This window comes from Panthera tigris, chromosome X (assembly GCF_018350195.1).
Source record: "Panthera tigris isolate Pti1 chromosome X, P.tigris_Pti1_mat1.1, whole genome shotgun sequence".
Taxonomy (NCBI): Eukaryota; Metazoa; Chordata; class Mammalia; order Carnivora; family Felidae; genus Panthera; species Panthera tigris.
In genome coordinates, this window is record NC_056677.1 from 26,479,730 (window position 1) to 26,504,337 (window position 24,608).

Sequence of the window (24,608 nt, forward strand, 5' to 3'; positions counted from 1 at the left end):
ATTTAACAGTAACACACCGTGATGAGGCTGTCTTACACATTTTCCCGAGGGTTATTTTAAATGAAGTCTTGTGGCATTTAAAAACTCATTGCAATGGGGAAAGTCCTTGAAAAGAAAAGAAAAGAAAAAAACCCCTAAAATAACCACTGCTGTTTGTGAGAAGAGGGCAGAGGGGATTCGTTGTAATTACCAAGATCTCTCAGTGTGGTTAGGAACATTCATCCAGCCCTTTACTTCAAGAGTGGCCTCCCTCCCTCGCAGGGATCGGCTGGCAATCCACAGCCTTCCAGCCCTACCAGAAGGATCTCCTACTGTCTGCGAGTGAAAAATATCTTCTGATGTCGTGACTTCCGCTGAAGCATCGTTAAATGTAGATGGTGGCCTTGCCAGCGGCCGGAAGCCGAATGTATCAGCTAACGGATCACTCGGACACAGTTAAGTCCTGTGTATTCATTCACATGTCCCTTTGCAAAAATTCGGTACCGTCGCTGTCAGTGGAAAGTTGCAAATGAGAAACATCTGGGGCCCCAGACAGTGTTTCAGTGTGGTAGCTGCCCCCTGGTTTCAGGCTCCAGGGAGAATTCATTCTAGACCAAGCAGGTAAGCCTGCGGGACCAGAGGCAATCTCTTTGCATTAGGAAGTGGCCAGGTCATTTGAACAAGAAATGTCAAAGGTCTCCAGAAATTCAGATCTGTTTATCTATATCCCTACAGTATTTACATACTTCTAGACATATAGATGCAGAAAGCGAAAAACCACAGCCAGTCCCACTCGGCCAGCGATTCCAAAAAGAGCGCTGTGAAGTAATCATCTGGTGGTGTTAGAGGAAGTGTCCTATCTTTAATATGCAAGAAAAAGAAAAAAGCATGGATTTCATATGGATATCACGCTAAAACGATGCAAAACAATGCGCTGCCTCCAAGTGTGTGTGTGTGTGTGTGTGTGTGTGTGTATCTGTTTTTAGGGGTTTTTATAAACAACTTTTTTTTTTATAAAGCACACTTTAGTTTACAATCTTTCTTTATAACTGTTATAAATTTTTAAACAACCCAAAATGCGTTCCATATAAAGAAATGGCAAGTTATTTAGCTATCAAGATTTTACATGTAGTTTTCTTATAACTTTTTTGTACAATTGCATAGACGTGTAAAACCTGCCATTGTTAACAAAACAATAACAGACTTAGAAACTACTGAAATCTACAGTATAGTACCACTACCCTTCACAAAAATATAGATTTTTTTTTTCTTGTAAACTCTTACTGTCTAATCCTCTTTGTTGTATGAATATTATAAAAACCATGCGGGAATCAGGAGTTGTAAAACATTTATTCTGCCCCTTCTTCATCTGTCATGACTGACACTAAGGACTCCATCGCTCTGCCCAAATCATCTGCCAAGTGGAAAAGGCTTCCTACATTGTGTCCTGGAAAACAAAGAGAAAGAAAGACTTGACACTAGGTGCAGGGAACAGGAGCCTGACTCTCTGCCGTTCGGGAAATCCTTCCCCGCTTCTAGGTGAAGACAACACAGAAGCCGCATCGAGGTCTTACACGACACGATTGGATTTGTCACCACTTTCCCGGAAGAAGCAAAGCCTTGTTAATGAAGCCATTCTGCGTGGTTAGTATCGGCTGACTACCGGATCGGGCTACTGGGGTCGTTGGCGTGGACGAGTGTCAGAGAGTGCACTCATCTTCCCCATGGAAGGATCTAGCAAAAGGATTGCACGGGGAAGCACAAGGTTCCCTTGATAACAGGAGTGCTGCATGATGGGGTGTCCCTTTTCCACCTTGTTGTGGGAGATGACGTACTGTGTCCTTGTACTCCAAGTTTTGCAGTCCCAAACCACCGCCACCCCGACTACCTCCGCTGCCACCGTGACTCTATCTACCGCCTTTGCCATTATCATGGCCACCACCATGACCAAGACATGGAGTCTTCACTTCCGTGCCGTCTCCAGCTGCTGCCTCCTTCCGAGGCCACGGGAGAGGAGGCTGTTTGCTCTCTGCTTTTACTGGAATTGGAAAACAAACTCTGGACTCAACCTTTTGGGATATGAACCTTTGAATCTGGAAGCTGCTTCTTAAAAAAAAAAAAAAAATCCCTTTTCATTCCAAATTGCTCTCAAGCCTAATTATGATCCGACCCACATGCAAAGCATGGACTTGGGGATCCTGTGAATGCGTTTTTTGTTCTCCTCCTCAATGAGGGTGGACTATCAGAACAGCCTTTTAGTAGTAATGTGACATGACCTAGCATGAATCCCCCAGCAGGGAGCACAAAAGCCGCAGTGTCTCTGGTACTCTGTGGCCAAATTCAGATGTAGAGTCAGATCATCTGAGACCGAGTTTATGACTTGCCTTTTCATACGTGTCCCATATTTTCATGTGGCTGATTTTCATTCGCGGACATTAGTAAATCATCGTACTCTTGGAGCACTGCCTTTGGAACTAAAAATGCTTTACTAGGCTATTACTACTTTGCCATGTATCGACCTTATATACGTTATCGGTGTTAGACTAGGGCGGGTGTTCTGCTCTCATATTTATTTCAAGAGACCTAGCATTTTAGAAATCCACATGACAGAGGGACGCCCGCGTGGCTCAGTCGGTTCGACGTCCGACTTCGGCTCAGGTCGTGATCTTGAGGTTGTTGAGTTCAAGCCCCACATAGGTCTCTGTGCTGACAGCTCACAGCCGGGAGCCTGCCTCGGCTTCTGTGTCTCCCTCTCTCTCTGCCCCTCTCCTGCTCACGTTCTCTCTCTCTCTCTCTCTCTCTCTCAAAAATAAATAAACATTAAAACAATTTTTTTAAATGAGAGCAAGGGGGAGGGGTCTGCGGAGGATTTACAGGCAGGCACCTGCCCAGCGATGGCACCAGATCAAGTTAAGACTTAGAACAAACTGAACACCCTTCTGCCACTGACTTGGAGGTGATGAAGTTTGTAACTCTCGTGGAGCTTTGTATTAACGCGAAGAGTTCCAACGAGAACTGGCTGTTTAAAAAAAAAAAAAACAAAAACAACACTCTGGATGTTGGTTGAGGCTGCAAACAGAAAAACTTGGAGCAAAGCAGGTGTACCGTTCCTCGAGTGAGCCAGCAGTGTGGCAGTCCTCAGTGAAGCACGGAAATCAGCTTTGGCTTTTCTAAACCATACAAACTGCTGGAGGACACGGTGGGCCCCCGGCTGCTCCTTAGAGCACAAGACACTTAACTGATGCTGCCAGGTTGAAGGGCTTCCCTTGTGTCTGGTTTTTTTTTTTTTTTTTTTTTTTTTGAGGTTATTTATTTATTCTGAGAGAGCAGGCAAGGGGCAGGGAGACAGAGAATCCCAAGCAGGGTCCACGCTGTCGGCACAGAGCCTGATGCGGGCCTCGAACCCATGAGCCGCGAGATCACGACCTGAGCCGAAGTCGGACGCTTAACTGACTGAGCCACCCAGCAGCCCCCTCGTATCTCTTTTGGACTGCCGGGAAACCCAGGGAGATCTACCCGATTACTCGTGTGGACTACCTGCAAGTTTGCAATTGCTTGCAGTCTTCACAGCTATCAACGAAGCCAGGAAAAACAAAACCCTGAGACCCTTACAAGCTGGTAAGTGACTAGAACTCAAACTATTTCTCATCACCCACATCCAACTAGGGGCTAGCCCACCTGGGAGACAGACCATGTATTACAAAACACAAACCGAACAGGGAAGAACTCCTTTTCCCCGCGGGCTTACTGATCATAATCAAAAAGTACCTATTTTACTTTAGCTTGTGTGCTAGGGAACATGGACTGCAGTTGGAGAGGAAATGCGCTCATGGATTATACAGCCACGTACGTGTCGCTTCTACTCCTTGCAATGGTGTTCAGTTTACTACCCGGAAGGCAAATTCTCGAGCCTCTCCAGAGGCATCACTTCTAGGGGTGTCTGCTATTTAAAAAGTTACTGGGTAAAAGAGACGTCCGTGCCTCTTAAATACACCACGCCCACGCCCACAAAACACCAGGTGGCCTGTAACCTGTCTGGACGGTCTACAAGGTTCACAAGTGCCCTCACGGCTGTCCCTGTGCTAGAAAAATGAAGAACGTTCAGAGTCCCCTCACCGCATCTGTATTCTGCCTTTGGTTGCTTTATTTACAAATACCTGTTTCAGCAGAGTAATGACTGCAATGTTTTTCACGGAGGTTTTCATTAGAGCCAGAAAAAAAAAAAAAATTCTATCTCTTTGACAAAATACTGCCCCAAAGAATCATAACTCAATCCCCCGGAGGCATAAAACTACAGCTTGATAGGGATACAGAAAACAGATTTGGATCCTGGTTCTATTATCCATGTGTGGAAGGCAGCACATTAGTGAGGTCATTAATTTTACCTGACAGATTTTTCTGAAGTCAAAATTAAAATCTTGCACTAGGAATGTGAGGGGCACTGAAAAGCAGGCAGGATTTAGGGGTTTGCAGTCAGCTTCAGGCACGAGTTGACATAAAAATACGTCTGTAGAAAGTATTGATTTAATCCATTCTTAAGCAAGGATTGTTGAACACAAAGGCACCATGCATCGAACATTAGGGCGGTTGTGTGTTTTTTCCAAGTTGGCGCTAACCACAACACATTTAGTCTCACGAGCCACCACGGCCGGAGGGAGTCATTTTCCACAGTGATTGGAATTGAGACTTTCTGGCAGAGATCCAAGACCTCAGTAGCAATCTGGCACCCTATTTGTTAAAAATACAGTTCCCAAATAAATGATTCGCATTCAGTTGGCCACAGCAAGGCCAGAATACTGCAGTGACATGCGTGTTTTTCTTCTCTACAATTTAATCTTTGGAAAAAAAAATATCTAATCTACTGTACATGTGAGGTCATTTTGGTAGCACTAAAAAATCACTTGGGTTCTCTGGATTTCTGGAAACTTGTCTGACTCGAATATACAACTCAGGTGGTAAAGTTTCCAAATGCCCGTGTGACTCGAATGACAGGTATTGCTGGCCTGTTGTAAAATTCATTCACGAGAGAAACACTTTCAGGGTGGTCAAAATTCAGGTGCAACTTTTCATAGCACGTCAAAATCAATTGTAAGGGGCACTTACCATAAGAATGAACCCAAGAAGCCTCACATAAGAAGTATGTGAGCCAGGCAAACGGTCAGGAGCATTCACTGCTTCACCAACTCAGGTGTCCTCAGTTTCTCCTCCCAGCCTGCCACTCCCCCCTGCCCCAGGACCCCACTGTCCCAAGCCTTGGAAGAAAGCATGGGTACAGACACACCGAAGGACCGTTCGATTCATTAGACTTGCATGGCATGGTGTTGGCAGACTTTCCAGTAGGACTCCTTATGTTTAAATGAATCCGGGATGACTCTTGGCTATCCTGTTGCTAAGGATCTAGAATCTTCTCACATGAGAACTCTCTACCTGTCCAACCTGTGTCCCGGAACAGCATAGGTTGGCGCTACCCATCAAGGACCTTTCCTTCTCCCATCCTTCACGCTAAACTCTAGGTAAGGACAAGCTTGTTTCACTTGAGCTGTCATTCAACACTGTCCTCCAATAGCCGTTGATCAGGTAATGCAATGTTGAGACAATGTTTCTGACAGAAGTATGGAGGAGCTTTGCCTGTCAAATCTCAAGCCACGTTCAGTGAGAATACTGTATCTTACCCGCTTCGAACCCATCAACAGGCGCTTAGAAAAAGCCTCAAGTCTCCAACATTCAATTTTTATCCCTCCTTGGATGTGTTCTATCTGGTTCCAAATGCCAGGGAGAGAAAGCGCACTCTCGAAAGGGCCAGTTGAGATGACACGAGCCTTTCAAACCCCATTTGCTAAGGCGGCGATGAAGACTGAGAGTGTGGCTCTGGGCCCAGACTGCCTGGATTCAAATTCTGGCTCTGTCATTTGGGACACCCTGCTTGCTTACTCTCTCACGGACTCAGTTTCCTTATTTGGAAAACGGGGTTAATAAGAGTACCTACCTCACAGGTTTGTCATGAAGATTACACTATGAAAAAGATGGCAAGTGCTTACAACAGTGCTTGGCCCAGTAAGTGCTCAAAAAAAAAAAAAAAAAGGTTAGCTGAAGTGGGAAAGGAGGGTGGGGATGAGGAAAAAGGAAAACAAAAACAAAACGAACTCATTCTGGAAGAATAAAAACCAAGGGCACTGGCGGAAAACGCTAAGGTCCTGGAAGTAGACAGAAACTTCACGACTCGTCGGTTATGTTCAAGGCTAAATTCATCGTTTTGAGGATTCTGTTCGTGTGACAAATGGCGAGAGACGATGAACTGCAGGATTCCAACCTGGGGACCACGTAGGGCTGCCATTTTAGTATATGTGCTGCCGAAGCGAGCACGAGGGCTGCCATTTTAGAGAGATTCCTGCTCCCCCAACCCCTGCTCCTGTCGTCATGGTGATGACAATGGCGGTGAACATTTGAAGAATGTTCCTCATGAGGTGCAAGTGGAGAGGTGACTACCGTCCTTACGGGATGACACATTGTAGTACATACATGCGCGTGCACACACACAATTCTTACACAAGCGCCAAACATAGAAAGCGTGATGAGACACACAGAAGCCATGGCCGTGAGCCTGAATCTCACTAACCTCTCTCATTGGCTTCCCAGGGGTATTTCTTCCTTTAATAACGGGAGAGAGGAAGAGGCAGAGATATCAGAAAGGAAAAAAAATGCATAAATAAACAGTTTCATACCCGTCTTGCTGCTTTTACCAAACAAATGTTGAGATGACAATTCATTTATTCCCTTCTGGAAAAAAATAAAAACCAAAACAAAAAAAAAAAATCCGAAAGACACATCCAGTCAAATAACCTTTACATACACTTAAAATCAGTGTAAACAGATAACATGATCCAGGAGACATCACTTACAGAATCCATAGAGTTCATGTGTTAAACTGGATGGAAAGCGAGCACAGCGGAGAAATCTGACTAAGTGAGCCTTGTTTTCAAGGACGGCTTTAGAACCTCAGGCTGCACGTCCAACAATCCCCATCTCTTCACTCTCAACTTCACAACTTACTGGCATGTGAACAGCAGCTGGCTGCGTGTCCCAAAAGTCTGCACCCCAAATGCGAGGCAAAACGCCACAGAAGCGAGACTCCATCCCCTTGGGACAATCTGTTCTGTCTGGCAGAGGCCGAGCATGCCCAGGATGATGGGGGTGGGGGGCGTTTGAGAAAAGAGAAGGAAAAAAAGGGCGGGGGGGAAGGAGAGGAGCCCCACTAATGGGCAAGCCACAGAGCCAGATCCGGGAATGAGCCTTCAACTTCCTCCCCATAATTCGACAGGTAGCAGGCGCCTTGAGAGTCAGTGGCAAAAGACCCAGTCGCCTTGTTTGTTTTATGGAATCCTCCATGGGTATGCTTAGTTTTGGAGAGTAGGTTCTGATAAAATCTTGTATGATAATATCCATAAGTGGACAGAAAATTCGGGACCTCTGACCATACCCAGCAGGTCTTGGGCTTGGAATCTCCTCTGACCACGAGGGCCTTCGGGTGAAATACTGGTTTTCCAACTTCTACTTGAGCAGCGAGACACATCTTGCGACAGTCTGAGGTGAAATCCCAGAATGCAGGACAGAGCCACGAGAACCCCTAGTACGTCACCTCCTTTCCCCCGGGGTCCACCATGCTCAGGGGCCGCAAGGACCGAAACACCCCACAACGATGTGAGGACTACTCGTGCAGACCAAAGAAGTAGGGAACTTCTATTCCAAAAGAAATCGTTCCAAATTCAAGGTCAGGGTCTAAAACCTCTAGTACGCATTTACAGGTTCTCTAAGTAGGACTCTCCGTCCCTTCCTCCCTCCCTCTTTTCCTTCGTTCTGAATTTTCCCACGTGACTCCCAAGATTTCTTACAAGTATGAAAACCGCACGCTCGACCACGTAAGCATGGCCAAGGTATTCAGGACGTTCCTCAAAGCAGGGAAGAGAGAAGAAAGGGCACTGGCTCCTCAGCAGTGGGTGTTGCCAGTGGTAGGCCCAAACCAGATGACAGGAAAAAGGAGAGGGAGGAGAACCTCCTTTCCTTCTTGATAGTTCAAAAGAGTCCCAGCGTGAGTGACTTATCCATTGCTTTGGACTCCTTGAGCAAGTTTTTTGTTTTCTAATCTATTTCACGGTTATACCGTCTGGTGGTAGAATTTATTCCCTTCCCCTCCAGGGCTGTGAGTCCTTGAGGGCAGGGCCCACATGTGGCTTAGCCGTCCTCTCTAGCTCCAATAACGTCTGCACCCCAACACTATGGGCATCTGATAAAGACGGGCTGAAATGAATTAGTAAGGTAGCCACGAGATCATGGTCAAGAGTTCTTTGGTGTTTTAGGCAACTTGGCCTTGCCCATTACCGTTTAACTTGCGTCCCAAGGGCTGGTAACTTATATTGGCTTGTAACTTGGGTCTGTTTCTAAAACGAAAGAGCCTTAGGAAAGAGTGCCGTTAGAAAGTAACGGCATTTAGTCTCAGAATGTAATTATGGTTCCTGGAGTGATAAGGGTTACCTGTCTTTATTCTACGCCAAGCCATATTCAGAGCTTGGTATCTGCGGGTCATCACCGAATATGCAGCAAATGACTTGGGTTTTGCTTCGGGCACTTCTTCAGAAACCACGTTTCACGTACAACGGACCTTCCAGAGCTACGTCAATCCTAATCTCTTTCACAATCCGCCCTCATCGCTTGGGTCCCGATGTGCTCATTCCCACAGCACAAAAGGAAGTTCCGCTTTTTGTTTAAACAAAGTTAAAACAAATAACGTTTCCCACTGCGGTGGACTAGTTTCTCCAGTGACAAAATACAGGCTAACTGCCTGCACCGCTTCAAAATATTCTCTACCGGTAAAAATAAATAATAAATAGAAGCGCCAGATAAGTTTTATTTCACAAATACATTCTTCGGAAATGAGTTTCCTAAGAGCTTCACTTAGGCTGTCCATCTGGCACTGTGATATGTTGTCAGGAAATGAATCAGGAGTAAAAGGAAGTACACTGGGGGAAGTCCTGAGTCTGAGTAAAGGGCTCGGTCGGGTCTGGAGAAGTCAAGTTTCCTCCCGCAGTATGAATTTGAGATGATTCATCCTTTAGGGTCAGAATCCCAAGACGTTACCACTTTGGGGGTAACTTCAGCTTTGTAATCTCAGTTTACCAACTGTTTTAAAAAGCTCAGGAAGAACGAGCCCCTTTTTGGGGTTCCTGTTTTATCACAAGCGAAAGAAGATTCAAACGGCTATACTTTCAGGCTTAAAGCATATGTGGTCTCTGGTGAACGTGGACACAAATACACACGTCCATCCAAAAGCACGGTTCTGTTGAGCTGAAAGTTGACCAGCACTGAAGTGTGTTAACTGTGCGTATGTAATGAGCTTAGAATGGACCGCAACAGTGTAAGGCAGGGGTCGGCAAGCTGTGCGTGTCAGGGGCCAGACGGTGAATATTTTAGGCTTTGCAAGCCACCCGGTCTGTTTAGCAAATGTTCAACTCTGTCGCAACTACTGCGTCCTTGGAGTGAGAAAGCAACCATAGATAGAGCATAAGTGAAGGGGTATAGCTATGTTCTAATAAAACTTTATTTAGAAGAACAGGGAGTGGGCCAGGTTTGGCTCCTAGCCTGTAGTTTGTCGGCCCGTGGTATAAAGGGCTAACGGCTCAAAATGCACGGAAGCTAGAGGGAAACAGAGTGGTGCCTGAAAGGGGGCACATGAATGCTTCCGTCTTTATGCTGTTCTTGCATAAAAGAACCACAGACAAGACTTGAATTTGAGAAGATGGCAGGTTTTGTAAAGCTGTTGGGTTGCTAATTTAGAGGCATCTGACAGAATGCGTGTGGGCTTTATGGAGGCCTGGGTGACATGAGAGGATGGCGTGGACGTTGGGGGTAAAAACGCGGCACACGGGTCAGCAGGTACGAGATTGTGCAGGCAGCAGAAATGCCTGCACAGCACTGTTTGCTGTAAATTGTCTTCATTGCAGTACGAGCTTCTCTCGAATCCTATCGTTCGTTAATTAGTATAGAGCGGCACCCCATTTTTAGAGAAGCCAATCCCATACCACTGACAAGGGAAGCATTTTTTCCGTAAATGCACATACATGGAAAAACGCTTTTGTTAGGATGCGAGATGCTCAGAGACATAGGGGCGAATCACTGAAATTGTTTATTTTTAAATGATGTCTGTTGTTCATTCTACCCATGTACTGTTCCTATAGAATAATGGTGGAGAATCAGAAAGTGTCTTATAGTAGATAACGATTTTTATTACAGTGGAATTCCACTTCTACAGATACTTAACAGACGGAGGGACGTCTTATTGGTAGATAAAGAGATCCGATAGAAATTGGCTAACGTTCTGTGTTTAATATACACTGAGCCGCTCAAATCCCTCAAGTGGTTGTGAATAACTAACTCTATCCCGAGATTCATCAGGAAAGATATCACCACAAAGCTAAACATGCACGGGTTCACACCTTGAACGCCCTGAAATTTATATTGGCTAGGAGGCAGGCCAGTGCTGGCTAGCAGTTTTTTCACGAGCCGGAGGGGCACGTAACCCCCTGATTAATTCGGGTAACAGTTCAGCAAGGCCAGCGAGATAAGATCAGGAGCCTAATTTCACTTGGTGAGTGGCCATGAGCAAGGCACTTGGGGCTTCCGGGTACTTGTGGTGAGAAGGCGAGGTGAGGATTTGTGGATACCTTAAGACTGGAGCCTGAAGTCAAAACTGTGGCCCACGGCAACAAAAAAGCTGTAAAGGGATAATGCAAAACAACTCCCCTCTCTATATACGTTACATTTATCAAAAACATACTATTCTATTGAAAAAGGCTTTTCCCTTGGTGGCAATTATCTAGCAGGGTTAAGTAAACCACGAGGTGGTAGTTAACAGTGCATCTCCACTAAATGTCAGACCTCTGGCTCCGGCATCTGTCCCGAGTTACCCAGACAGCTGTCCGAAACAGCTGTAGCAACCGTGAACTTCATTCATCCTAACACAGCAATGGGAACACGGGTGGCCGACTCAGAGTAAAAGTACAGCGTCCTCTAAGCTATCAGGAAGGTCTTGGCAGAAACTTCCACGGTAAAATGTTTCCAATAAGTGTAACTTTCTTTTAAAAAAGATGTTCATCTGGGCAAGGAAAACTGAGATCACTTGGATCGCTCTTCTTTAAACCACTGCGTCCGAAAATCAGTTTAGTGGGTTGCAGCCAGCGTTTGATTTTGGAATCAATAAAGCAGAGACACGGTGTGCGTTCTACGTAGTATAGGAAGCAGTGCTTCACGAAACTTTGCTGATCTTCGTACGTATATGTGACCAGACACATATATCTGTGGTGTATATACATGGTGTATACGTATGTGTTTCTGTACACACATACACACATCCAATGTATCTTATATCCTTAATCCAGTTTGAGATGTGAACTGTTTCTCTTACTATGGAGAGTGGTCAAAAAGGTCAAAAGCCACTGCTGTGGTTATCAGAAGTGCTCAAATGACCCTCTGAGGCCTTTCCACGTACGAGAGCCTGTAATCCTGAGATGTTAGGGCTCAAAATGCTCTTCTCGGTATCAACCCAACGTACCTACTAGCTGGTAAGATGCGCCCACTAAAACCTACCGTGTATATATTTTCCATCCTAGTTTTCTAATGATGAGACTTTTTATCCAGTTGAACTTGAGGGAAACAAGCTGTGATACTGTGATTTAGAATGAAGAAATGCGTATTAGGTCTCAATTCCCTTTCAGGGCACAGAGCTCCTAAAACCTTTGAAAAGTTCCTCTGAAGTAATGAGGCAAGTCTAGGAAAACACCTAAACGTAGGGGCTGGGTCCCAGGGAAGCCAACCCCGGGTTTAGGGGGGGTGGAACTTTGAGCCTTACCCCCTGACCTCCGGGGAGGGAAACTGGGGGTGCTGGAGACTGAGTTGCCTCACCACTGGCCAATGATGTGATCAATCACACCTTCGGAATGAAGCCTCCCTAAAAACCCAGGGGGAGGGAGAACTTCTCGGGTCGGTGAACAGTGGAGGTCCTGGGAGGGCAGTGCACCCCGAGAGAGCACGGCACCTCCACACCCTTGCCCCACGCCTCGCCCCGTGCACCTCTCCCGTCCGGCTGTTCTGGACTTCCGGCCTTTCGTAATACACGCTGATCTAGTGAAGGAAGCGTTTCTGAGTTGTGTGAGCCGCCGTACCACCACCGCAGAAGTGGGTCACTGGAACCCCTAAGTCTACAGCGGGTCAGAAGCCCAGGTGAAGGGGGAGGGCAGTCTTGCGGGACTGAAGCCCTAAACTTGTGGCATGTGATGCTCTCTCTGGGCAGATGGTGTCCAAATTGCTTGGTGCCGTGAGAGGAGCCCCCACACGCTGGAAATGGGTGCGCAATAGTAGGGGCTCAGTGGTAAGGCCTAACGTGGCAGGAAGTAGCAAAAAAAGAAAAAAAAAGAAGTCAAGGTAACAGCATCGCAGAAAGAACGGCCAGATCTTCATTGCTTTCCTCAGGAAAATAAATGACTTCTCTCAGGCTACTGGCCTACCGTTAGGTAGGAACTCAGTTAAGGGAACTGGTCAGACAAAGCCTCCTTATCCTCTGAGAACTCACATCAGCACTCGGTGGAAGGTAGGCTTCTCTAAGCGCGAAGCGAGTAAACGCTATCGGGGTGGCCTGAAGCTCCCCCAAGTTTCCACAGAAGTACATCACCATCACAGAAGTAAATGTAACGTCAGAGGTGCTAACTGCCACATAAATCGGAGGAGGTAAATTTGCCCTCTTCCAGGTGGCTTCTTCCATACCCGTGTGGTATCTAGCTTCACGCACCAAAAGGGGGGGATGCAGGGAGAGTGTGCAAAGGACTTGAAGATAATTCGGATGGGTCACAGGCCCAGGACACAAAGGCTGCCTGAAGGGAAGCGGGGCCATGGGCCCTTCTATGGCCTCCACTCGACTCTAGTTTAAATGTGGAGGAGATGCCCAGGGCATCGACGAAGCAGCCACCAACTTTCCACAGAGCAGGTAAGCGAGCTTTCATTTTAAGGGTCTGGGACGAGGAAGCCATCTGTGACCTTCAAGGGATAGGACGGCGTCAACGAAACGTGTGCTACGTGTGGGGCCCAAAGTTCTGGCTGTGTGAACTTGAGAAAGACCCTCGCTGCGCCTGAGGCTAACCCCTCTTATCCAAAAGGGTGCCTCTGGGATTCCCTCATGTCCTAGAGCCCTAGGTCAGGGCAGTAATACTATACTTTAATGTGAACTTCGGAAGTCCACAGTTGACCGTAAGCGCCTCGAGGGCGAGGGATCTGGCATTTCTTTGCATCCCTAACACCTCCAGTGGTCCAAAGTTAGGTGCCGGTAAAAGCTGGCGAGATAAAAGGGAGAGCATGTGATTGACATCACACCAACGTGTGGTCTTCTCGTGAACCATGGCATCTAGGGACAGAAGACCGCTAAGACAGTCAAGATGGAGGTGGGGGTGGGTGGAAGACAGCTGAGATTTTTAGGTGTTAAAATCAACACATCAGAGGCACTCAGCAGGGAAAAGATGGCTGGTGCAGACATTTAAAATTAGCTTCCGCCAACAGTTCCTTAGCAACGCTCCATCAGAACATTAGTGCTTTTAATGTGCACCGTACAACGTTCACGCATACAGCAAAGAGCTAGGAACCGGCCACCGGGGGCTGACCCTGAACAAAAAGATCAGAAAAACACAGGACTCAAAATACCCTCCTCGTGGCCCTTACGGAGAGGAACAAACAGCCAGATTCTCTGCTGCCCTTCCCTCCGGGGCTGCCCACGAGGGATGCCGATCCCTGCCCACGGAGACTCGTGTCCTCCGCTTTGGCTTGTCGAGGTGTTCCATCTACTTGCTTACAGGTGACTACAGCCATTGTTTTTATTCATTGCATGGAGGGGGGTCGGTGACTCTGGTTTATGTCACAAAATATGTCAAAGTAAAATATGTTATGTCAAAGTAAAATAAACACTCCCAAATGCTAGCAATGGGAGCCAAGTACCTCCTTGGATGAAGGAAGACATCTGAAGCTCCTACAGGCTAGTGGGAAAATCTGGCGGGGGTAAAATGCTGCTTTTATAGGAGGGGCAAAATACGCAAGGTCAAAGTGACGCTGAGAAATAAAGGCATTAATAGAATTAACATCTTTCTTTACAGAGATGGTATTCTACCTAGGAAAGTGAAGTCAACAACAAAGTAGCATACAAAGAGTTCACTGTACCTGTACTTAACAAATGGGGTAAGATACAATTTTTGAATATAAAGGGCATCAGATTGGAAGTCAGAGTCCCCCCCCCCCCCCCCAACCATATACTAGGCCCATTCTGGATTTCACCGTATCGCGCGTATCGACTGTGTGTCCCCGGCAAAGGTGCCATCGGGGCATGAATTTCTTTGTAAAAGTCACATCATCGTTGCTCTTAAGAATAAGCTATCTTATCTCATAATTAACGCTTCAGACTAATGCGCAAAGCAAGTAAGATAACGTGTAAGTTGATAGTCTTATTTCTAGAGACAACGCTATTGTACCGGTGTTTGAATTCAACCAGCATCCAAACCCAGTCAATTCAGTCATCCAAACCAGAACTCGACACTCAACAATATTCTCTTCGCACAATGACCCCAGACTGGCACTCTGTCAGCAAGTGCCTCCTTAAACACGGGAAATACGTGGGCTAGGGTACAGAAACGAGGGGTCTAATTCCAGTAGGAGTGAGTTACTTGCACGTCGTGGGCCTTACCTCTGGAACTAGGGAAGGAGTTGTTGAGCTGTTCCATCACTTCCTCTAACCCTGTGCTTGTGTCCTGGGGAGGACTGAGCAGGTCTTCCTCGCCTTAACGAAAGCAAGCACAAATAATGGCCAGTGACGCTTACGGAAAACAGACATTTTGAGAAAAAGCCCACGGTCCCACTTAAAAAGTCGGGGTGCCTGGGGGGCTCATTCGGTAGAGCATGTGACTCTTGATCTTGGGGTCATGAGTTTGAACCCCAGATTGGGTGCAGAGATTACTATAAAATACAAAATAAGGGGTGCCTGGATGGCTCCGTCGGTTAAGCGTCCAACTTTGACTCAGGTCGTGATCTTCCGGTTTGTGGGTTCGAGCCCCGCGTTGGGCTCTATGCTGATAGCTCAGAGCCTGCATCGGATGCTGTGTCTCCCTCCCTCTCTGCCCCTCCCCCGCTTGTGCTCTGTCTCTCTTCCAAAAAGAAATAAAAACATTGTTTAAAAAATTTTAAAAATGTTTAAAAAGTCATTTTAGAATCATTTCCATTTGCTCATAAATAACATCAATAAAAATAACCCCTCAAGCTGAATAATTGGGGAATGACTTCTTCAAGGGAAGAACTCCACGCGGGGATCTATATTCTGGTCTTGGGAGAAGGAAATGGTTTACCTGTTTAGAAGCCAAGATAAAATCGACCTAAGTTTCTTAGGCCCCATTAATAAAGGTGAAATGTTTTCCTTTGTAATGAAAAAATTATTAGACCCTTGCAGTGTGCCTGTTCGACAAAAGGAACTAAGAACGTGACATTTTGCCTGCACTTTAGGAAGGAAAGGAAGAAGTGGAGACAGAGGGGTTTTCTCCACTCTTTCCTTTGACATTTAACCAAAGGTAACAAATAAAACTCAAGTACTTTTAAAGTCCAAGGAAATAGGGAGAAATAAAAGTTGCAAGTGACCTATGTAGGGAGTGAAATATTACTATTCTAAGGACCGTGGATACAGAGGATACTGGGGAGTAATGTTCCTTTCCTCTTTGTTACATGGGCCTGCTTTATCATCATCGTGTTTTTGGAGGCTTCTAGAGGGGAAATTGTGTTTTTTTTTTTTTTCCTTCTCATTTTTAAGAATCTGTTTACGTGAAGGGAGAAGAATGTTTTGGAAGAAAAAGGAATTAGGGATGGACGGTCCTCGTCTGAGATAGGGAGTCCTCTTGAAGATGATGTCGATCTGTATGTCTCTACTGATGATGGTTCATGGGTTGACAGGAACGCACCTCAGACATTTGCAGCAAGGGAGAGATTTCTTCACTGAGAACAAAATTACTTGCAACTCTCAAAGTCTCTGCAAACTGAGTTTCTGATGTTCTTAAGTTCAAGCTCTATTCGTTCAGGACAGTGTCACTTGCATCTAAAGCAAGACCTTGCTTCCAGATCAACAGTAATGAAGATGCTTAAGGACAACCTCAGGTTCACATCGGACTTGGAAATGACTGGACAGCTGGCGATTTAGTGACGTAAACACGCTTGTTATCTCCTTTTGTCTATGCCACTGGGATCTTCATTTACGATTATAATCCTGCATTCATTACTAAGTTTTCACCTTTTTTTTTTTTTTTTAAAGTGTAAGCTCAAACAATCCTTGGCCCAATGTTCACCGCAAAGACAGAGTCCTATCCCGGTGGATGTAAGGCTGTACGTCAATATCAGAGTGGAGAGCTTAGGGGCACAGGACAGACAAAGAGCCTCTACTTCTGTGAGTCTCATAGTAATATACCATAGAAAACCTCTTTCAGATACTAAGGACAAGAAATAAGTGGTGAAAATTAAGATCACAAGATAGAAAAAGAAGTTACGGTAGCTACCTACCAATCTACACACACACACACACACACACACACACACACACACACTACTTCCTTCTATTTATGTGTTTAGCAATGAAAACAATGAAATAGAACACCTTTAATTTCTTTTTTCCTGAGAGTTCAAACTACCATTATGTGGTGAGGGTGGAATGAATGAACGATGCCAGCAGGAACAGAATCCCGACAACTGCAGAGGTGAATGCACGTCTTCATCCCATTACTGATGCAAATTTTGCCAAGTTGTGGAACATGAGGCATTTTGAATGGCAGTACGTCTGCTTGAGCCAGAATACGCCTTACAGAATAAATCCGAACCAACAGAGGCAAGCGTGACCAGCCTGACAGGTGAATTACATTACCCTGGAGCCCCAGGAACTGAATAGTAGTGTGGTAAGATTCAAATACAGTTCAGGGATGGGGTAGGCCTTCGTCTGCCTCACTTATTTCAGGGATCAAAGTTTAAAGCATAAACCTAATGGTGTCGACCAGGTTCATCTTTACGGATGAACTATTATCTGTAAGTTTCACATCCGAGTGTCCAAGTACAAATCTAAAATTGGCTTGCTTTAACGGAAAACTTTCAGGACAGTGATGAAGGTATCCCTTCCAATATTTTTCAAGTGCCTCGTACATCCTGCACAGTACATACACGAATAAAGTATCATCTTGTTTTCTTGGTTGCTCAAGACTGCCTCACTAAGTAAAAAGTCCTCTGGGCTTAACTACTCCTTTTAAGAATCAACATCAGAGTTCTCACGTGTGTGCATGAGTAGAGCTGAATCGACGCTGAAACATGCTTGACGGCTAATATTTTCTGTGTCAATTATACTGAAAAGTGAAAACTGCTCAATGACATCTGAAATTGGAGTGACACCACTGGATTCTTTGACATTGAGCCGGATTTTAAATGTCTAAAAAAATAGCCATACAGATGACCACACGGCAAGATTAGTTTATTTATACTAACATTTATCAAGAGCCAACTCTATGTCAGGTGCTGTTGTGAGTGTTGGGGAGATAGCAGTCAACAACAAAAAAGCCCTGTATCCATGGAACTCCCATTCATATGGAGGTACACAGTCTAAACAAGTAAGTTAGGTAGGTATGTCACATGGTGAGGAACCTTCACGAGAGAGGATGAGTGGGGAACCTTCAGAAAGGGGAATCTTGGAAGCCTTCGTTGATGAGGTGCAGTCGGGCAAAAACTGTAAGCACGTGAGGGCATGACCCATGGATATACAAGAGAGGAAAGCAAACACAAAGACTTTGAGAGGGGAGTGTGACTGGCTTGCTCAAACAGCAAGAAGGTCAGTGTAGACAGAAGGGAGTGACCGAGTACTGGGGGGGGGGGAGCATGCTCCCCTGCCCCAGGAATTTGGACTTGGTCACGTGACCTTCTTTGGCCAATGGAATGTTGGCAGATAGAAGGGGAGTTCTGTAACGTCCTTGGGTTGTTGGGCTTGTCCTCTTGTGCCGATGTCCTGTAAGGAGCGCATGAGACAGCTACTCCTGTAAGCAGTAGCCCAGAGAGCCTACTCATCCAGGAAGGAGGAGAGGGAGATGGGACAGACCTGAATCCACCCTACAACTTGGAGTCAAGCCTAGATGAGCTGCAGCAGAACTCCAGCCAACCAAGAGGCGCATGAATGAGAAATATGTAACCTGAGAATTTTGTAATTATTTTGTCACACGGCAATAGGTGACTGCTACATACCGTTGTAAGACATCAAACCAGAAAGCTACTAATATTTATACATCTTCTAATCACATACTCATGTGTAGCTATCACAGGCAACCCAGAAATGTGTTAAATAACACCAGTGACCACAGGTTCTCCCTTACCCCACACCTCCCCCCCCCCCAAAGCCAGTTATTGAACAAGAAAATATTAAGTCCCAACTGTATACCCTAGGAATTTGGCCAGCCTTTAATCCTATTATACTGTTTCACTGCCTGCTCAAACAGCATATTGTTAATGGTCAATGGATTCCATACTTAGTTAATGAAAGTGCTTTAACAATGATTCAAGTAGAGTCTACTCCACTCTGATTCCCACAAACATGTAAAACAAAATCCTTTCTGAATTATTAGCTATAGCCTCCATAGCCTGTCTGAAGGTGGTCCAACAAAATGACTGATACATTTACAAAAAAAACAAACGCACCAAAATAAGACAGGGTAAAGTTGGTTTGCTATGGACAAAATGTTGTTTAAATTCTGACACTCACCATGGTTTTAGGCTTTACTTGAAGGCGTGATAGCCCATGTGACCCAATTCCCTTTGCTCGACTGAAATGATCATGGTTCTACTTGCTAAAAAGCGACTTCGGCCAGGGTGGTTCAGTCACTTGAGCATCCCTGACTTGGGCTCAGGTCATGATCTCACAGTTTGTGGGTGTAAGCCCCATGCCGGGCTCTGTGCTAATGTGTGGAGCCTGCTTCAGATTCTGTCTCCCTCTTTCTCTGTCCCTCCCCTGCTTGTGCGCTCTCAAAATTAAACATTAAAGAAAAAAAAGGCGACCAGCCAGAACCTATGTAGCCTATGCTGAAAAGATCTGCAAATCCTTTTATCTGTGATTTTGATGATACCTAAGCCAACTGCTTTCTCTGTATCAAATAGGAACAGTGTGCTAGATTTTCTCTTAAAAGGGGGGCTGTATACAAACAACTACGCCCACCATTATTTTTCTTTAGATTACTAATGTAAATCACGTTATGTCTTGAACCAGTTTCCAACTCGATGTATGATTGCCTTATTACTTCTATCTTTACTGCCTTTCTCCGATGGCTTTTTAAATTAGGCTTTAGGGTACCTGGTTTCAATTTTGAATACAATTGCTTTGTACAGGTTTTTAAATATATTCTGGTGTCTAATGATGATGCCAATGATTAGCTGGTCAGTATGGAAGGGGGTCATTCCACACTGTGAATGATACAGTGAAAAGTAGTGACATTCAGAGCCAATATTCAATTTATTTTTTTAGGTGTACAACATAATGATTTGAAATATGTATATATTGCAAATTGATGACTGTAACATTGGTCGCCAAAATACCTACACATTTTGTCTTGTGACAAGAACTTTTTAAGATTTACTCACTTAGCCACTTTCAATTATACAGCACAGTACAGTATTGTTAATTGTCTCTATGCTGTATGTTACATCGCCAAAACTTATCGACGGAAGTTTCTACCTTTTTTTTTTTTTTAATTTTTTTTAACGTTTATTTATTTTTGAGACAGAGACAAAGCATGAACGGGGGAGGGGCAGAGAGAGAGGGAGACACAGAATCGGAAGCAGGCTCCAGGCTCTGGGCCATCAGCCCAGAGCCCGACGCGGGGCTCGAACTCACGGACCGCGAGATCGTGACCTGAGCCGAAGTCGGACGCTCAACCGACTGAGCCACCCAGGCGCCCCTCTACCTTTTGACCACCTTCACTCATTTCTCCCAACCCTGCCTATGGCCATCACTCATCTGGTTCTGTGTATCTAGGAGTTTCCTTTCCTTTAGAGTTCACATATAAGTGAGATCATGTATTTATCGTTTTCTAACTGAGTGTAGTTAGCATCATGCCTGCAAGGTCCATCCATGTTGTCACAAATGGCAGGATTTTAGTCTCTTTGATGGTTTAATTTTCATTGAATACACACACACACACATTACATTTTCTTTATCGGTCATTGGACATGAAGGTTGATGCCATGTCTTGGCTATTATAACTGATGCTGCAGTGAACACTGTGGTTCAGATATTTTTTTGAGATCGTGATTATGCTTCCTTCAGATAAATACCCAGAACTGGAATTACTGGATCATGTAGTACTTGAACTTCTAAATTTTTGAGGAACCTCCATACTGTTTTCCATAGTGGCTGCACCAGTTTGCATTCCTGCCACAATGCCCAAGAATTCCCTTTGCTCCACATCCTTACCAACACTTGTTATCTCTGGTCTTTTTGATAACAGCCATTCCACCAGGTGTGAGGTGAAATCTCATTATGATTTTGACTTGTCTTTCCCTGGACATGAGTGATGTTCAGCACTTTTTCATGTACCTTTTGGCCATCTATTTGAGAGCAGGAAGCATGTACCTGTTGGACATAAACATTGGAAAATGTCTATTTAGCTCTTCTGCCTATTTGAAAATCAGATTTTCTTTTCTATTGAGTTGTAGGAGTTCATATATTTTGGATGATAATCTCTTATCAGATAAAGGATTTGCAAATATCTTGTTCCATTCCATAGGTTGCCTTTTTCGTTGATGGTGTCTTCTGCCGTGCAGAAGGTTTTCAGTTGAATGTAGTCCTACTTGTTTGCTTTTGCTTAACTGTGCTTGTGGTGCTAAATCTAAAAAGTCCTTGCTGAGGCAGATGGCAAGGAGCTTACCTCCTGAGACTTGTATTGTTTCAGGTCATAGGTTCAAGTCTTTAACCCATTTCGAGTTGGGTTTTGTGCAAGGTACAAGATAGTAGTCTAGCTTCATTCTTTTGCCTACGGATATCCAGTTTTCCCAACACCATTCACTGAAGAGACTTTCTTTTCCCCATTGTATATCCTTGGCTCCTTTGTCATAGATAAATTGAGTATATATGCATGGGTTCATTTCTGGGCTTTCTACTCCGTTGCGTTGATCTTTCTGTTTGATTTTAAATGTCAATACCACATTACATTGTCTGGACCATTATGGCTTGGTAATATGGTTTGAGATCAGGAACCATCATGCCTCCAGCTTTGGTCTTTGTCAAGATTGCTTTGGCTATTGGGGGTCTTTGGTGGTTCCATGCCTATTTTAGGATTGTTCTGTTTCTGTGAAAAATACCATTGGGATTTTGATAGGGACTGCATTAACTCAAATGCTTTACGTAGGATGGATATTTTAACAATATTCTTCTAACCCATGAGCATAAAATAGCTCTCCATTGTTTGCATCTTCTTTCATCATTCTTCCATCGATGGTTGATAGCTTTCATTGAACAGGTCTTTCAGCACCTTCATTAAATGTATTCCCAGGTGTTTTATGTACTTACTTCTTGATGTAAATGGGGTTGTTGTCTTAATTTCTCTTTCTGATAGCTTGTTATTAGCGTAGAGAAACAACAGGTTTCTGGATATTGATTTTGTATCCTGCAACTTTACTGAATTCAATTATTAGTGCTAACTAATCATTAGTTAGCGGGTGGAGTGCCTGCTAAAAATTAGTCCCGCTAAAAATTAGTGGGTGGAGTCTTTAGGCTTTTCTCTATATAAAACACATTGCAAACTGGGGTCAGTTTTGTCCCTCCTTTACGATTTGGATGGCTGGTTTTTGTTTTTCTTCAGTGATTGTTCTGGCTACGACTTCCAATACTATGTTGAATCAAAGCAGTGGGAGTGGACACCCTTGTGTTGTTCCCGGTCCTGGAGGAAAAGCTTTGTTTTTCACTGTGGAGCATGATGTTGGCGGTGGGCTTGTTCCATACGGCCTCTATTATGTTGACGTATATTCCCTCTATGCCCATTTGGTGATAGTTTTTATCATGGATGGATGTTGAATTTTGTCATATGCTTTTTCTTCCCCTACTGAAAGGATCGTCTGATTTTAATCCTCGGTGGCACTGCTGTGTTGTGTCATATTGATTTGCAGACGTTGAACCATTCTTGCATCCCTGGAATAAATCCCACTGGATCGTGGTATACGATCCTTGTATTATATTGTTGAATTTGTTTGGCTAACATTTGCCGAGGTTTTTGCATCTGTCTTTATCGTGGATATTGGCCTATCATTTTCTTCTTTTGTGGTGTCCTTGTCCGGTTGTGGTAGCAAGGTAATGCTACCCTCGTAAAATGAGTCTGGGAGTGTTCCCGCCTCTTGAGTTTTTTGGAGGTGTGAAAAGGATACATATGAACTCTTTATATGCTTGGTAGAATTCACCTGAAAAGCCATGTGGTCCTGGACTTTTGTCGGTTGGAGGGTTTGTGATTACCAATTCAACCTCCTTATTAGTAACGGGTCTTGCCAAATCTTGTATTTCTTCATGACCCAGTCTTTGTAGGTTGCGGTATTCTAGGAATTTATCCATCCATCTCTTCGAGGTTGTCGAGGTAGTGGGCGTATAATTGTTTTTAAGCGTGTCTTACGATCCTTTGTATTTCAGACAATCTGTTTTATTATCTCCTTTTCTTGTTTTAATTTTAAATTCCAGTACACATACAGTGTTATGTTAGTTTCAGGTGTTCAATATAGTGATTCAACAATTCCATACATTGGTGATGCTCATCATCATAAGTAAACTCCTTAATCCCCATCACCTATTACATCTCCTCTTTGATTTCTAATTTTGACTCCTTTTCTTTTGGTGAGCGTAGCTAAACGTTTGTCTATTTTTATCTTTTCAAAAACTGAGCTCTTAGTGTCATTGATCTTGCCTTTTTTTGATGCTATTCCCTTTATTTCCACTCTGATCTTTATTTCCTTCCTTCTCTTAACTTTGGACTTTGTTCTTCTTTTTCTACTTCCGTGAACTGTAAAGTTAGGTTGTTTGAGACTTCTCTGGTGTCATGGCGTACGTATTTATCACCGTGAACTCCCTCTTTGAACTACTTTTGCTGTGTCCCATACATTTTGGTATGTTGTTTCCCCTTTCATTTGTCTCAAGGTATTTTTTAAATTTCTCTTTTGATTTCTCTTTGACCCACTGGTTGTTGAGGAGCATGTTGTTTAATCACCTCTTTGGGAATTGTCTAGTTTTCTTCTTGTAACTGATTTCTAGTTTCAGACCATTGTGGTCAGAAAAGATGCTTGATTTCAATCTTCTTAAACTTACTAACACTTGTTTGGTGGCCTCTAACCTAGGATCTATCCTGGAGATGGTTCCAATTATGCTTTAAGAATGTATATTCTGTTTCTGGGTATCTAAGTTATCCGTTAAGTCCAGTGTTTGCGTACTGATTTTCTGTCTGTATGATTTATCGATTAATAAAGAGGGGAATATTAACGTCCCCTACTCTTACTGTATTACTGTCAATTTCTCCCTTTAGGTCTGTTAACATTTGCTGTATATATTCTAGTGCTTCTATGTTGGGTTCAAAAATACATACAAATGTCATATCCTTATTGGACTGTCCCCTTAATACCTAGTGCCTTTTTTTGTGTGTCTCTTGTGACAGTCTCTGTTTTTAAGCCTATTGTGTCTGATGGAAGTAAAGCCATCCCAGCTTTGTTTTGGTTCCATTTCCATGGAATATCCTTCTCCATCCCTTTACTTTCAGTCTGCATGTGTCCTGGTATGTGAAGTGAGTCTCTTATAGGCAGCACGTAGATGGGAGTTCCTAAAAATTTCGGGTAGAGTTGATATGCAATGTCACATTAGTCACTGAACTTCTCTATACCTTACGCTGTGCTCACAAGTGTAGCTCCCATCTGTCACCATACAATGCTATCATTGACTACATTCCCTGTGCTGTGCCTTTTATTCCTTGACTTAATCATCCCATAACCGGAAGACTGTTATTTCCCACTCACCTTCACCCATCTTGCCCCATCCTTTACCGCTGTCCCCTCTGGCAGCCATCAGGTTGTTCTCTGTATTTATCGGTCTGACTCTGACTCTTCTTGTTTGTTCATTTATTGTGTCTTTCAGAGTCCACATCTGAGTGAAATCACAAGGTGCTGGTCCTTTTCAGTCTTCTGTGAGTTAGCACACTGGAGTCCTGGGTGGGGCTTTTTAGATTGTAGGTTTCAGTCTGTTTCCATTTAAAGTAATATCTCAGGGGCACCTGGGTGGCTCAGTCAAGCCTCCAACTCTTGGCTTTAGCTTAGGTCACGATCCCATGGCTTCATGGGTTCGAGCTCCACATCGGGCTCTGCGCTGGCAGTGCACAGGCTGCTTGGGATTCTCTCTCGCAAGAGAAAGAAACGTAAAAAAATTTTCATAGGTATGCACTTACTTTCATAATTGTTTTCTGGCTATTTTGTATTTCCTTTGTTCTCTTGCTCTCTTCCTCTGTGATTTGATCTTCTGTCGTCATGTGCCT

General features: G+C 44.3%; 1 protein-coding gene across 6 annotated transcripts in view; it reads right to left on the bottom strand.

The window, feature by feature from the left end:
• Window positions 1–1,310: 1,310 nt before the first annotated feature.
• DMD (dystrophin) overlaps window positions 1,311–24,608 on the bottom strand; it is a 1,614,661-nt gene continuing 1,591,363 nt past the window's right edge. For 4 of the 6 annotated variants that reach the window (XM_042974140.1, XM_042974135.1, XM_042974137.1 and 1 more), the window contains 2 exons: window positions 14,747–14,839; window positions 5,241–6,627 (listed from right to left, as the gene is read on the bottom strand). In XM_042974140.1, coding sequence (XP_042830074.1) covers window positions 6,437–6,627; window positions 14,747–14,839 — 284 coding nt within the window. In that variant the 3' untranslated portion in view covers window positions 5,241–6,436. Of the gene's footprint in view, window positions 1,427–5,240; window positions 6,628–14,746; window positions 14,840–24,608 lie in introns of those variants that run through there. The other 2 variants (XM_042974139.1, XM_042974138.1) reach the window with 1 other exon arrangement.